Source organism: Diabrotica undecimpunctata, chromosome 2, assembly GCF_040954645.1.
Source record: "Diabrotica undecimpunctata isolate CICGRU chromosome 2, icDiaUnde3, whole genome shotgun sequence".
Taxonomy (NCBI): domain Eukaryota; kingdom Metazoa; phylum Arthropoda; class Insecta; order Coleoptera; family Chrysomelidae; genus Diabrotica; species Diabrotica undecimpunctata.
The window spans coordinates 1,942,560-1,954,793 of record NC_092804.1 but is presented as its reverse complement, the minus strand read 5'-3'; the positions used below and the strand labels follow the sequence as shown (position 1 = coordinate 1,954,793).

The window sequence follows — 12,234 nt, the reverse complement described above, 5'->3', positions numbered from 1 at the left end:
TTTACGCTGCGCTTTTATTTTTGTTCTCTAAAATTTAATTTTCTTATCAATCTAACGTTGGGCCAACTGATATATGAAGGGGCTCGTATACATTTCACTTTTTTAATGCTTTAATTAATTAGACAGCTATTTCTAATATTTTCTATATAAACGCAAATAAAACAATCGAAAAAAAATTGATGTTGATGTACAGTTTATAATCTTATTATTACTTTTCAGGTTTAATAGATTATATTTTGATGCGGAAGGATAATTGCTACATGGCTCTGCTCAATGCCATAATATTCGGAAAATGCCTGACAGCCAAATTGTGGGAAAATTCTCCGTTTATCAGTAAGCAGCTGACCGGAATCGGTAGTACTTTTGCTACCCAACTAGCGAACGCCGGGAAAGATACTTTTGGAAAGATCCTGGAATCTAGCGCACGCGATTTAGAGCTGGTGAGATCATTTTGAGCTTATTTTTTCCTTATTTTATTATCCTCGCCCTTTGTCCAATCGGGTTTTTCTCTTTTTTCGTCCCTTTTTTGCTTTTTCTTTTATTTCCTTTTAAATTACTCTTTTTTGCGTTCATTTTCATTTTTTTCTCATTTTTTTTTATATCTTTCATTGGTTTTTTTTTCATTTGTTGTCTCCTCAGTCGTTCCTCATATTTCGGATTTTTTAGTTTATTTTTATTTCTTTTTTACTCCACTGTTATTTTACTTTATTATTTTTTTGTCAACCGATTTTTTTTTCTTGTTGTGCTTACATTTACTGGGATTTCAGATTATAAAAAGAAAGCCACCTTTTGGTAACTATCTCATCGAAGAAGTGAAACATTTGCCTATTTTTATGATGAGCCTGGAACCAAACGATTACGGTTTACAATTGACTATAGAATTAATAAACGTCGACGATCTACGCCAAAAATCGACAATGAACTCCTCGTCCGTGTTCAATTTGCTAGTGGGCAATAACTTGAATCAAATCCTAGTGCACAAAAAGTATCAGTAAGTACATAACTTTATTTCGTTTTGAATTTATTTTATTCAATTTGAGTCACTAACATGTGAGCGTCACTTACTTTCGATTACTTTCAGTCACGAAGTGGTGAGTAAAGAAGTGTTTTTATAACATTAGTGTTGACTATTCGGATTAAGATCGCAGCGCCAATGCGGTATGGTAAATAACGTGGTTATTGTATTAGATGACAAGTTTATTTAAAACACTACTGTACACTCTTACAATATTACTTATCCTAAATGTAATTAGTACTTAGTTGATGTTGCGCCAATACGTGGTATATCGACTATCCATCTTGACGTTAATTTAGTTCTGATCTTCGAGATAATAATTGTTGTCTCTTTTATAATAGTCCTTGCTATATCAGCAGTCGTTCATAAGTGGGTCATGTTTGTTTTATCAGCGTACGACAACAACAAAGTCGCGATCCATGATCAACCGAGGCTGTTTCTGGTATATGTAATATGTACTCGATTTGATTTATTAAAAACATATTTTATATAAACAAATGCGAAATATGTTACACTTTCCTTTTAACTTATTCTTTATATGAATTGTAATATTTTAGGGATAATACCACAGCGGTATCAAATTGAACCGAGCTAAGAGCCATTAGGCATTATAAATGTTTACATCTCATCCTGTATATTGTGATTGCGTTAGTTTTATGTGTTTTTGAGTAGTTTTGTTCGTTTATCTATGTTTTTTTTAATTCAATTTTAATCTTTTATGCGACTATTGTTTTTGTGTTTAATTGGGCTTTCTTCTTCAGTCTTAAGTAATCCAACTTTGGACATAGGCCTTCCCCAAATCAATCCGGTATCTTCTATTTTACGCCACTTGCTTCATCAGCCCATCTCATTCGTGGTCTTCCTCTGCGTCTCTTTCGTAACCATGGTCTTCATTGTTGTATTTCGTGGTTCCATCTTTTATCCTTTAGTCGGGCATTGTATCCTGCGAAGCTCCATTTTAATTTGACAGCATGTTCTCCTGTCTTTTACTTTGGTTTTGCTTCTAATCCATTTGTTTGTTTTTTTGTCTATAAGTCTCACCCAGAGCATTGATCTTTCCATCGCTCTTTGTGCTTTTACTATTTTTTTATCCATATTAGATTTGGTGAGTGTCCACGTCTGTGAACCATACGTCAGTATAGGGAGGATACACTGATCGTAAATTCTGGTTTTCAAATATTGTTCGATTTTAGTGCTTTTCAAGATTCAACTCAGTTTTTCAAATCCTGGACACGCTAACCTTATTCTTCTCGTAATTTCGGCAGTTTGATTTTCTTTGTTAACTTTCAATATCTGTCCCAGGTACATGTATTCGCTTACTGTTTCTAAATTTATGTCGTTCAACGTTATTTCTCTAATGTTCGGTGCATTTGTCATTATTTTTGTTTTTTCCAAGTTCATCTTAAGACCTACTTTTTCCGAAGCTTGAAATAGTTGCGTCATCATGGTCTGTAGTTCTTCGAAACTTGTAGCGAATATTACAATGGCTCAGTTTTCTTCCATTAACATTTATTCCTTTATCTGCCAAGTTAATGTCTTTAAACACGTCTTCCAGTCCAAGTGTGAATAGCTTTGGTGAGAGAACATCTCTCTGGCGAACTCCTCTGTTGATTGGTATAGCTTTGGTTTTCGCATCTATTTGTATTTTCATTGTAGCTTTCTTGTAAATATTATGTATGAGCATTTTGTATCGGGAGTTTATCCTGCAGTTGTTCATAGCTCTCTCTATTGCCCAAAGTTCTACGCCTTTTCATAATCAACGAAGCCAATGTATAAGTTCAAGTGATATTCATTGGCTTTCTCTATTAGAGTTCTGACTGTAAGAAGATGATCCGCTGTACTGTAACTCTTTCGGAATCCTGTCTGCTCTACCGGTTGATAGCTATCGAGCTTCGACGTTAACCTGTTAGTTATTACTCTCATAAACAGTTTGTACATTTGGGATAGCAGGGAGATTGGCCTATAGTTCTTCAGATCTCCCCTGTCTCCCTTTTTGTTGAAGAGAAGTATTGTCAAACTTTCATTCCAATCATCTGGGACTTCTCCTCTATGAAGACATTCGTTGTAAAAATTTTTCAATTCTTCGAGAATAATTTCACTCCCCTCCTTCAACATTTCTACAAGTATTCCATCTGGGCCCGGAGCCCTATTATTCTTTAGTTGTGCCATAGCTTGTTTTATTTCGAAGGATTCTATGTTAGGGAGTATTTCTAAGTTGACATTCGTTATCTTTCTTTTAAGATCTTCCTTTGCAGTGTTATCTGGGTTCTCGTTTGAGGAATATAAATCACGGTAAAATGTTTGAGTAACTTTTAGGATTTCGTTCTTTTCTCTTATTTCTTTTCCATCTTTATCCTTCAATGAGATTATTATAAGCTTTCCTAATCTATAGCTTTCCTAATTATCAACAAGAATATTCCGACATGAACACAATTAATAAAGAAATGCAACGAAAACTCTTGAAAGCAGGACTGACTGTTGCAAAGGAAACGAAAAATAAAAAAGACCGAATAAGTGAAGGAACAAAACGGTTGATGGAAAAGAGACGCACATTTCTAAGCGAAGGAAAGCGAAATACCAATGGTTTCAAAGAATTGAATAAACAAATAAAGAAGGGAATAAAGGATGATTTAAGGATCTATAATGGAAACAAGGTAGAAAAAATAATAGAAAAGAACCGAGGCCTGAAATACTTAAGATCAAATTTAGGAAAGTCTATTTGGTCTTTATGGTCTAACTAAAATCAAAATGTAACTTTTATATTGACACTTTCTATTTTTGAATGAATTTATGGCTATCCCTACTTCCTGAAAACTGATTTCTATTTCGTGTCTTCATTCAGGTACGTTATTGTGTTGATTATTATTTTCCTTTCCTTTAAACAGTTCCGTCAGGTATCTTACCCATTTATTTGCTGGTATGTTATTATATTCCTTCAATTCTGCAATTTCTTTTCGTTGGTTTCTTATGAATCTCCATATTTATTTTTGTGTACCGTAGAAGTCGCTTTTCATCCTTTTTGTAAACTGTTCCCAGTGTTCATTTTTTGTTCTTCTTACCAATTCTTCTTAAAGTGCCCTCTCCTCAATGGAGGTTGGCTACTACAATTTTAAACTCTTCTCTATCTTCAGCTGTTCTTATTAGCTGTTCAAAATTTAGCCCTGTCCATTGTCGGATGTTTCTAAGCCACGATAGTCTTTTCCTTCCTAGGCCTCTCTTTCCCTCGATTTTTCCTTTCACTATAAGTTGGGCATATTGGTACTTATTATTTCTCAGTATGTGGCCTAGGTATGATGTTTTTCTAACTTTTACTGTGTTAAAAAGTTCTCTTTCCTTGCCTATTTTATGCAGCTTTTCTTCGTTTGAGGTATGCGATGTCCATGAAATTTTGAGTATTCTCCGGTAGATCCACATTTCAAAGGCGTCCAATTTATTTATGGTTGATGTTTTAAGGGTCCACGTTTCAACTGCATATAGAAGAGTCGACCAGACGTAGCATTTTGATAAACGTAGTCGAATTTCGAGTTTTATTCGAGAATCACAAAGCAGTTTTTTTATTTTTTCGAAAGATTTTCTGGCCTGTTCTATTCTCGATCTTATTTCTAGGTCAGGATTTACGCTGCTACCTATCGATCCAACATCCCAGGTACTTAAATCTATTGACCTGTTCTAAAATGTGCCCATTTATTGTGCAAGGTTGAGGTACGTTTTGGTTTTTTCGGATTGACATCACTTTGGTTTTTTTAATGTTCATTTTCATACCAAATAGCTCACAGGTCGAGTTGGTCTTGTCGATGAGTCGTTGTAGTCCTAAGTCGGAATCCGCAATTAACACTGTATCATCGGCGTATCTGATACTGTTGATATTTACGCCATTCACCTTGACTCCATCCTTGGAATCCTCCAATGCTTCATTAAATAGAAACTCGGAGTAAAGATTAAACAGCAGAGGCGACAGAACACATCCTTGTCTAACTCCCCTCTTACCAGTTGCTTTATTTCATGTCGTATTCTTCTATATGTGTCTCGAGATTCTGAATTATTTGATGTTTTATACTTCGTCTCGGCCTCTCGTTTATCTTTAAATTTCTCTTTTGTTTCTTTTCTGAACCATGGCGTATTGTTGTTGTTTCTTTTGTTCACTATGACTATCCATGTAATTACTAAAATTCCATTTTTTCTCATATCTACTAAAAATCTAATTTTGTGACGGAATTGTTCAGAATCTCTGATTGTATGTTGTTCGTACGGTTGCTGCCGTGAAGAACGGCAACATTGTCAAGAAAATTCTCAGTTAGTTTGCATGGCTGTATCCTTCGTACACTGCATCGCATATCTGAAATACGCTATAGATGCGTACAGCTCCAGCGATGACTAATCAAAGTTTGGAGAAGATATACGCATGTTAAGGCTGTTTTAGCAGTTCAAGCACACTGCGGTTTGAAATGGGCGTATCACTTACTTTTCTACAGTGCTTACGCCAGACCATCTTTACTCAGTGACGCCGGCCGGCGGGTAGTTTAATGACAACAAATACATTATTCTCCATTCAAATTAGTTTTAACACGAACTAACTGACCGTACGTTCATGAGATTTGACGCCACGAAGGCAATAACGATGAAACTAAGCGCCAATGATGAGTAACACGTTTCACTATTAGATTTTAGTATTTTTTAGCAATTTTCTTCAAAGTTGGAACACGCTTTTCTCGATTAGTACTGGACACAGAAAGGTGAAACAAAAATCAACGATTACAGAAAAAAAAAACTCTTTCAAGTGATGGGCGTAAAAAGTTTGGTTATAATAGAACGTTAAACAGTATAATCCAATTTTTCAACAGAAGTTTCAAAATAATAAAAAAAGTAAAACCATTATTTTAAAGGCAACATAATTTCGAATAACGTGTCCAAATTTCGAGACATTTTGTCGGTAAATAACAGAGAAAACACTGTCCCTAGGTTTTGGTGCACCGATAAAACAGCCGTCTACTTTTACACTCTCGATCGAATTTCTTCGGACGAAGTGTCGAAGTGTAGTTAATCGAGGCGAGGTGACTCTCTACATATTCGTGAAGTCGAGTACATAATGTAGTGTGACACTTCGTACTCAAACTTCGGGTGCTTTGACTCGGACGCGAAAAACCGACACACTGTCTACACTCTCGTACTCGCTGAACTTCGATCAACTTCGCGAGCAGTATAGTGGCCGCTTTATATTTTTCGTACAGAACCGGATTTGCTATATAATAACAATCCTATAAAAAAATATTTCAAGTATTAGGATTTTCTTTAATTTTAGGCTTTCTAATATAATAAATGATACACGAATAGTCAAAACCATTAGCGTATTAGAGCCTGGAGTGGAGTTTATCCAAGCTCACTTTATAAATGAGGATTGGGGTAAGTAATGTTAACATTAAATAAAAAAACTATTTTTTACTACTTACACTTTGATTCTAATTTGCTCTGTTTTTTCTTTGCTATTACAACTTGATGATAGTTCTTTTTATTTATCTCCAGGGCTTGTCCCTGAATTGCTTTAACCACGATTGCTCTTTGGTTATTATTTTGTTAAAAAATAGTAGTTTTGCCATCTCCGATTATACCTGCAAATAGAATTTCATTAAAAAAAGTATAAAAGTTCGTACCCAATTATTTTTACCCTTTGCATGTCCCGCCCCTGGTCTACCTATCCACCTATTCAATTTTAAAACAGGTATAGAATTTTGTACACCATTGGATTACTGCTTTCTTTAGTAAAAAATGTTGCCAATTACTTCTAGTACTACGATTATTAGTTTTTTTATTTTCTTTCCATTCTAAAACTCAAACAATATTTATACACAAATTAATTTAACCATTTACTGCATGATTGTTTTATTTTTTATAAAAAATGTATGATTACAAACTTGACTTAAAGATTACGGTAAAAAAATAAAAAGAATCCTAATCCTAATCCTTTACTTGGTTAGTTTTTTGTATTTTTTTTTTTTTCATATATGGCACACTATGCATTAAAACAAGATTCAACTGGTAAAATTCATAAAAAATGACGTTTATTACTTTCTAATTATAATAATTATTCAGTGTGAAAGGAGTAAAAACAATTTCTATCTTTGTTTATGCAAAGAAACACATTACACAGAAGATGTTGAATCAGGGATATTTTTGATTTTCACTACACCGGTTGTGTTGGAATATCGGTTGCTGAACCCCTTCTTTTCTTGTTTTGTAAATTTTCCATAGATCCACACGAACGACCCCTTTTTGTAGTAAAACCAGCTTTATTAACTGTGCATAAACACTCTGCTACTGCCATTTTGAAATTTGCCAGAGCTAAATTATTATGCTCATCGTCACTTCTCCTAAGAGTCCACGCATTTATAGTCATCAAATCAATAATATGGAAAAATATACGCATGTACTATTTTTTGGATGTGAGTTTGATCCTATAATATCCGAACATTGAATCCAGGAGATTTACTCCCCCCATATACTTGTTGTAGATCATTACAGCTTTTGGACATGGAATATGTGTCTTGTCCTTTTTCGAAAACCGTTTAACTTTCAACTGTTGGCATACTTCCAGCATATGTTGATCAAATGTTTACTAATTTGTTGTCATACCATGTAACAACAAAAATTTTTGTACCATCACCATCAATTATGGCGACTTTCTCTACCATAGCTCCTCGGCCGTTCTGCTTTAATTCAGCCTCTTTTGGCATATTACTGTTTGGCACTCTGTTTATTCTAACTGTTCCTATATACAGGGTGGTCCTTAAGTAATTGTACAAACGAAAACCGTAAATTCTACACTTTAAAATATTACGATTTAAGCCAAATTGCTTTAATCAAATGTTGATATTAAGAGAGATACAGGGTGTTAAAGAGCAAATTTAAAATTCTATTTTTCGCTATAACTTTTATGTTTGTAAAGATTTATGCACAAAAATTTACAACTGGGTACTTTTAAATATAAGAAATTATAATTTGATGCACACTTTGATGTAGCTGATAGAGGGCGCCACATATGCCACATATGTGGCATAAATTTGCACTTAACTTTTTTGCTCTTCAAGTTACCTGTATTTGTGACAAAAAATATTAAAGATATATTATTTTAACAAAAAAAAGGTATACTTCTTAATAACTTCAAAACCTAACAGTTTTCGTGATAATCGCATTTTACAAATCAGCTGCATAATTCTGGTTTAAGGCAATTACTCCAGGCAACGAAGGAAAAATAGACAAAAACATTAATAAATCTAAATTTTGGTATAAAATATCTTTAACTAAAGTTAATAGTTAACGAAATATTAAATAAAATAAATAGATCAGCAGGATAATTAATAATAGAATTTGACAAAAACAGAATAATAGGATTGCACATCAAACATTTTACGTTTTATGTTAAATTAAAGTTGTAATCAAAACATTTTGTTTACAAAGCAAATTAGGAAATAGTTAAACTAAATAACATAACTTTTTGTCAAAGTAAGTGTTCGATATGTCCACCATTTTCTTTAAGTCATTTGTCGATATATTACATAAAAGATTGTCTCATATTAAATAGCATCATTGTTTCTAAAGAAACTGCTGCAGAATTCATTTCTTCTCATAGTTGGTGGCGAATGTTTATGGGATTCTTATAGACACGTTATTTTAATACGCCCCATACACCAAAATCAAGCGGATTAAATTCTGGGCTACGTGGTGGCTATATTGTATAATGGATGAATATATTCTTTTGGATACATATCCAAACCTTATGGTATATTATGGAACTACATCTTAGTTGTCGCAGAGGTTAAATAATGTATTAAATTATGGTGTATTTGATTCATTGGTTACTTATATAAACACAGAATGACCTATCGATGACATTACTTATTTATATGATTACGTTACAGCTTACGAGTAACTATAATTACATCTAGAACAAATGGTCTATTATGATTAACTAACGAACTAATATTATGCTAAACTAAATTACCTGTGTGTTTACTATATTTATAACAATATCGATTATTAGGCCAACGATGATGTTTTTGTAAAAATGCTGAGTCTTTAAGGTTAGATTGGTAGCAAAAGTATTATGAAACAAGACATATACGTGTTATTCAATACCTGAGCTTTAGTTTTTAATTGTCCTAATAAAAATGGGTAAACAATTTACGTAGTGAATAATAAGTATTCTTTTGGGATTTTTTATAAATTAAATAATTATATCAATATCTCACCACATTGCCAAGAAATATGACTGCCACGATCAATCCAACGTTCAGAACAGTTATATTTAAGTATGTTATCACTGCCTTCTCTTTAGAATGTGCTGGTGTACCATTTTGCATAAACCACATATTTTGGGTTTTCAGCATTTTACAATAGGGAAAAAGTAATACAACGCCACTAGGTATAGAAATTTAAGAAGCGATAGAAAAGGGAAATTGTAAACATGATGACGGCCAACGTCTGAATACGGACACGGCATCTAAAAAAGAAGATGAAGAATATTTTCTTTAATACGACATTTAGCAGCCATAACAAAAATTTTGTAATATTACATTATCATCTTTGAGTTGTTGTAATAAGAATAAACTGTGAATTATGCTTATCTACAGGTATTCAGTGCTTTACCGCACAAATATTACAACTAAGAATTATTATGCAGCTGACTTATAAAATGCGAATATCTCGAAAACGGTTAAATTTTGAGGTTACTAATAAGTATACCTTTTCCTTGTAAAAATAATGTATCTTTAATATTTTTTAACACAAATAGAGCTAACTTAAAGAGCAAAAAAGTTAAGCGCAAATCTATGCCACACATGTGGCATATGTGGCGCCCTCTATCAGTTACATTAAAGTTTGTATAAAATTATAATTTATCCTGCCTTAAAGCACCCAATTATAAATTTTTGTCCAAAAATATTTACAAACGTAAAAGTTATAGCGAAAAATAGAATTTTAAATTTCCACTTTAACACCCTGTATCTTTCTTAATATCAATATTTTATTAAAGCAAGTTGGCTTAAATCATAATATTTTAAAGTGTAGAATTTACGGTTTTCGTTTGTACAATTACTTAAGGACCACCCTGTATACAAGGTGGTCCAGAATTATGTACATTAATTTCTAGAGCTCATAGTACGTCCAAAAATAAGGGTACTTCTTTATGTACACTTTTTTATAAAACTGAATAATAAGGGAGATACAACCCTTTAAAGGGGTGAATTGAAATTCTTATTTTTTCAAATATCTTCCAAACGGTTTTGAATACGGAGTTCATATTTTGGGAGTAATTATAAGACAATAGGATAATTAATTTCATGTCACCACCTACTACATCCTATATTAATACAGGGTAGTTTTGGAGGGTAAGTGGGGGTTATTGCGTCACATGTTTCTTAATTTTTACATATTTTAAAAAAATATTTTAAAAATTGTTTCCTTAGACTTTACTACGCAAAAAAGGTGCTCTTGTAATATTTCGATAGATATCACCGTTTTCGATTTATTTAAACTCGAAGGTATACATGTATTTTATTGTAATCGTTACATTTCCTAATATTCATCAAGTATGCTTTGGAATTGACACTTGTGTTAGCAACAACACTTTAATCTCAAGTAGTCTATGAATTGTCAGTGACGTTTAATAACAATTAAATTATTTTATCTACACTTTTATTGTACTCGACAGTGAAATTTGTTTAACACGTCTCTTTTGCTATATTTTTAAATTTGTTTGCCCGCAATATGGCACACTATTCAAATTCTGAGATGACAGACATACTTTTAGTATTAGGGGAATGTTCGGGAAATGCTACTGTCGCTGTAAGACGCTACAGAGAAAAGTTTCCTAACAGAAATATTCCCAATGCCAGGACTTTTGTAAGTACTGAACGACGACTGAGAGAAACCGGTTGTCTTCAAAGAAAGAATACAGATGCTGGTCGTCGTAGAGAAGCAAGAAATATTGGCGTTGAACAGCAAATATTGGATGCTGTAATAAATGACCCCACAATAAGTACACGCAGGTTAGGATTAAGAACGAATATTTCCCATCAAAGTGTTTTAAGAGTTCTGCATGAAGAGTAATTACATCCTTACCACTATCGACAAGTGCAGGAATTGTTACCTGACGATATGCCACTTAGAGTTGATTTTTGTGAAGTATTGCCAAATAAACTTCAAACTGCACCAAATTTTTTAAGCAACATTCTGTTTACGAACGAGGCCACATTGACAAGACAAGGTATGTTCAATTCTAGAAATATGCACTTCTGGGCTGAAGAAAATCCAAGAAAATACAATGGAAACTCACTTCCAACACACGTTCAAGATAAACGTCTGGGCAGCTACTTTAGGAAATAGTTTCATAGGATACCACATCTTTCCCGGAAATTTAAATGGTAACATGTATTATAATTTTCTAGACAATATTTTACATGATATTTTGGAAGATATTCCATTACAAATACGAAGAAACATGTTTTTCATGCATGATGGTGCTACACCACATTACACAAGAATTTGTAGAAGGTGGTTACATGAACATTTCCCTGATAGGTGGATAGGCCGGGGTGCGGATGCACCCGATTCATTGGCCTGCTCGTAGTTGTGATCTTAATCCAATGGACTTTACAGTATGGAGTTATTTGAAATCAAAAGTGTACAACACTCCAATAAATACAGTAAATGAGTTAAGAGACAAAATTGAACAAGTATTTACCGATTTACAAAACGATCCAGTAACATTAAATGGATTAATGCGTTCGCTAAATAAAAGAATTAGATTATGTATTCAACAAAATGGAGGACATTTTGAACAGTTGTTGTAAAATATTATTTTCGCCATTAATTAAATGTTAAGTATTAATTAAGTTTTCCATTAATTTGTAATATTATTGCTAACACAAGTGTCAATTAAGAATTGAGATGTAACGATTACAATAAAATACATGTATACCTTCGAGTTTAAATAAATCGAAAACGGTGATATCTATAGAAATATTACAAGAGCACCTTTTTTGTGTAGAAAAGTCTAAGGAAACAATTTTTAGAATATTTTTTTAAAATATGTAAAAATTAAAAAACATGTGACGCAATAACCCCCACTTACCCTCCAAAACTACCCTGTATTAATATAGAATGTGGTAGGTGGTGACATGAAATTAATTATCCTAATGTCTTATAATCACTCCCAAAATATGAAC

The 12,234-nt window shown here is 33.0% G+C and overlaps 1 protein-coding gene across 1 annotated transcript in view; it reads left to right on the top strand.

Annotated features, from left to right (window-relative positions):
- LOC140434047 (uncharacterized) overlaps positions 1–12,234 on the top strand; it is a 36,142-nt gene that overhangs the window by 12,160 nt on the left and 11,748 nt on the right. The window contains exons 12-14 of the mRNA XM_072522040.1: positions 220–440; positions 768–991; positions 6,315–6,415. Coding sequence (XP_072378141.1) covers positions 220–440; positions 768–991; positions 6,315–6,415 — 546 coding nt within the window. The remainder of the gene's footprint in view (positions 1–219; positions 441–767; positions 992–6,314; positions 6,416–12,234) is intronic.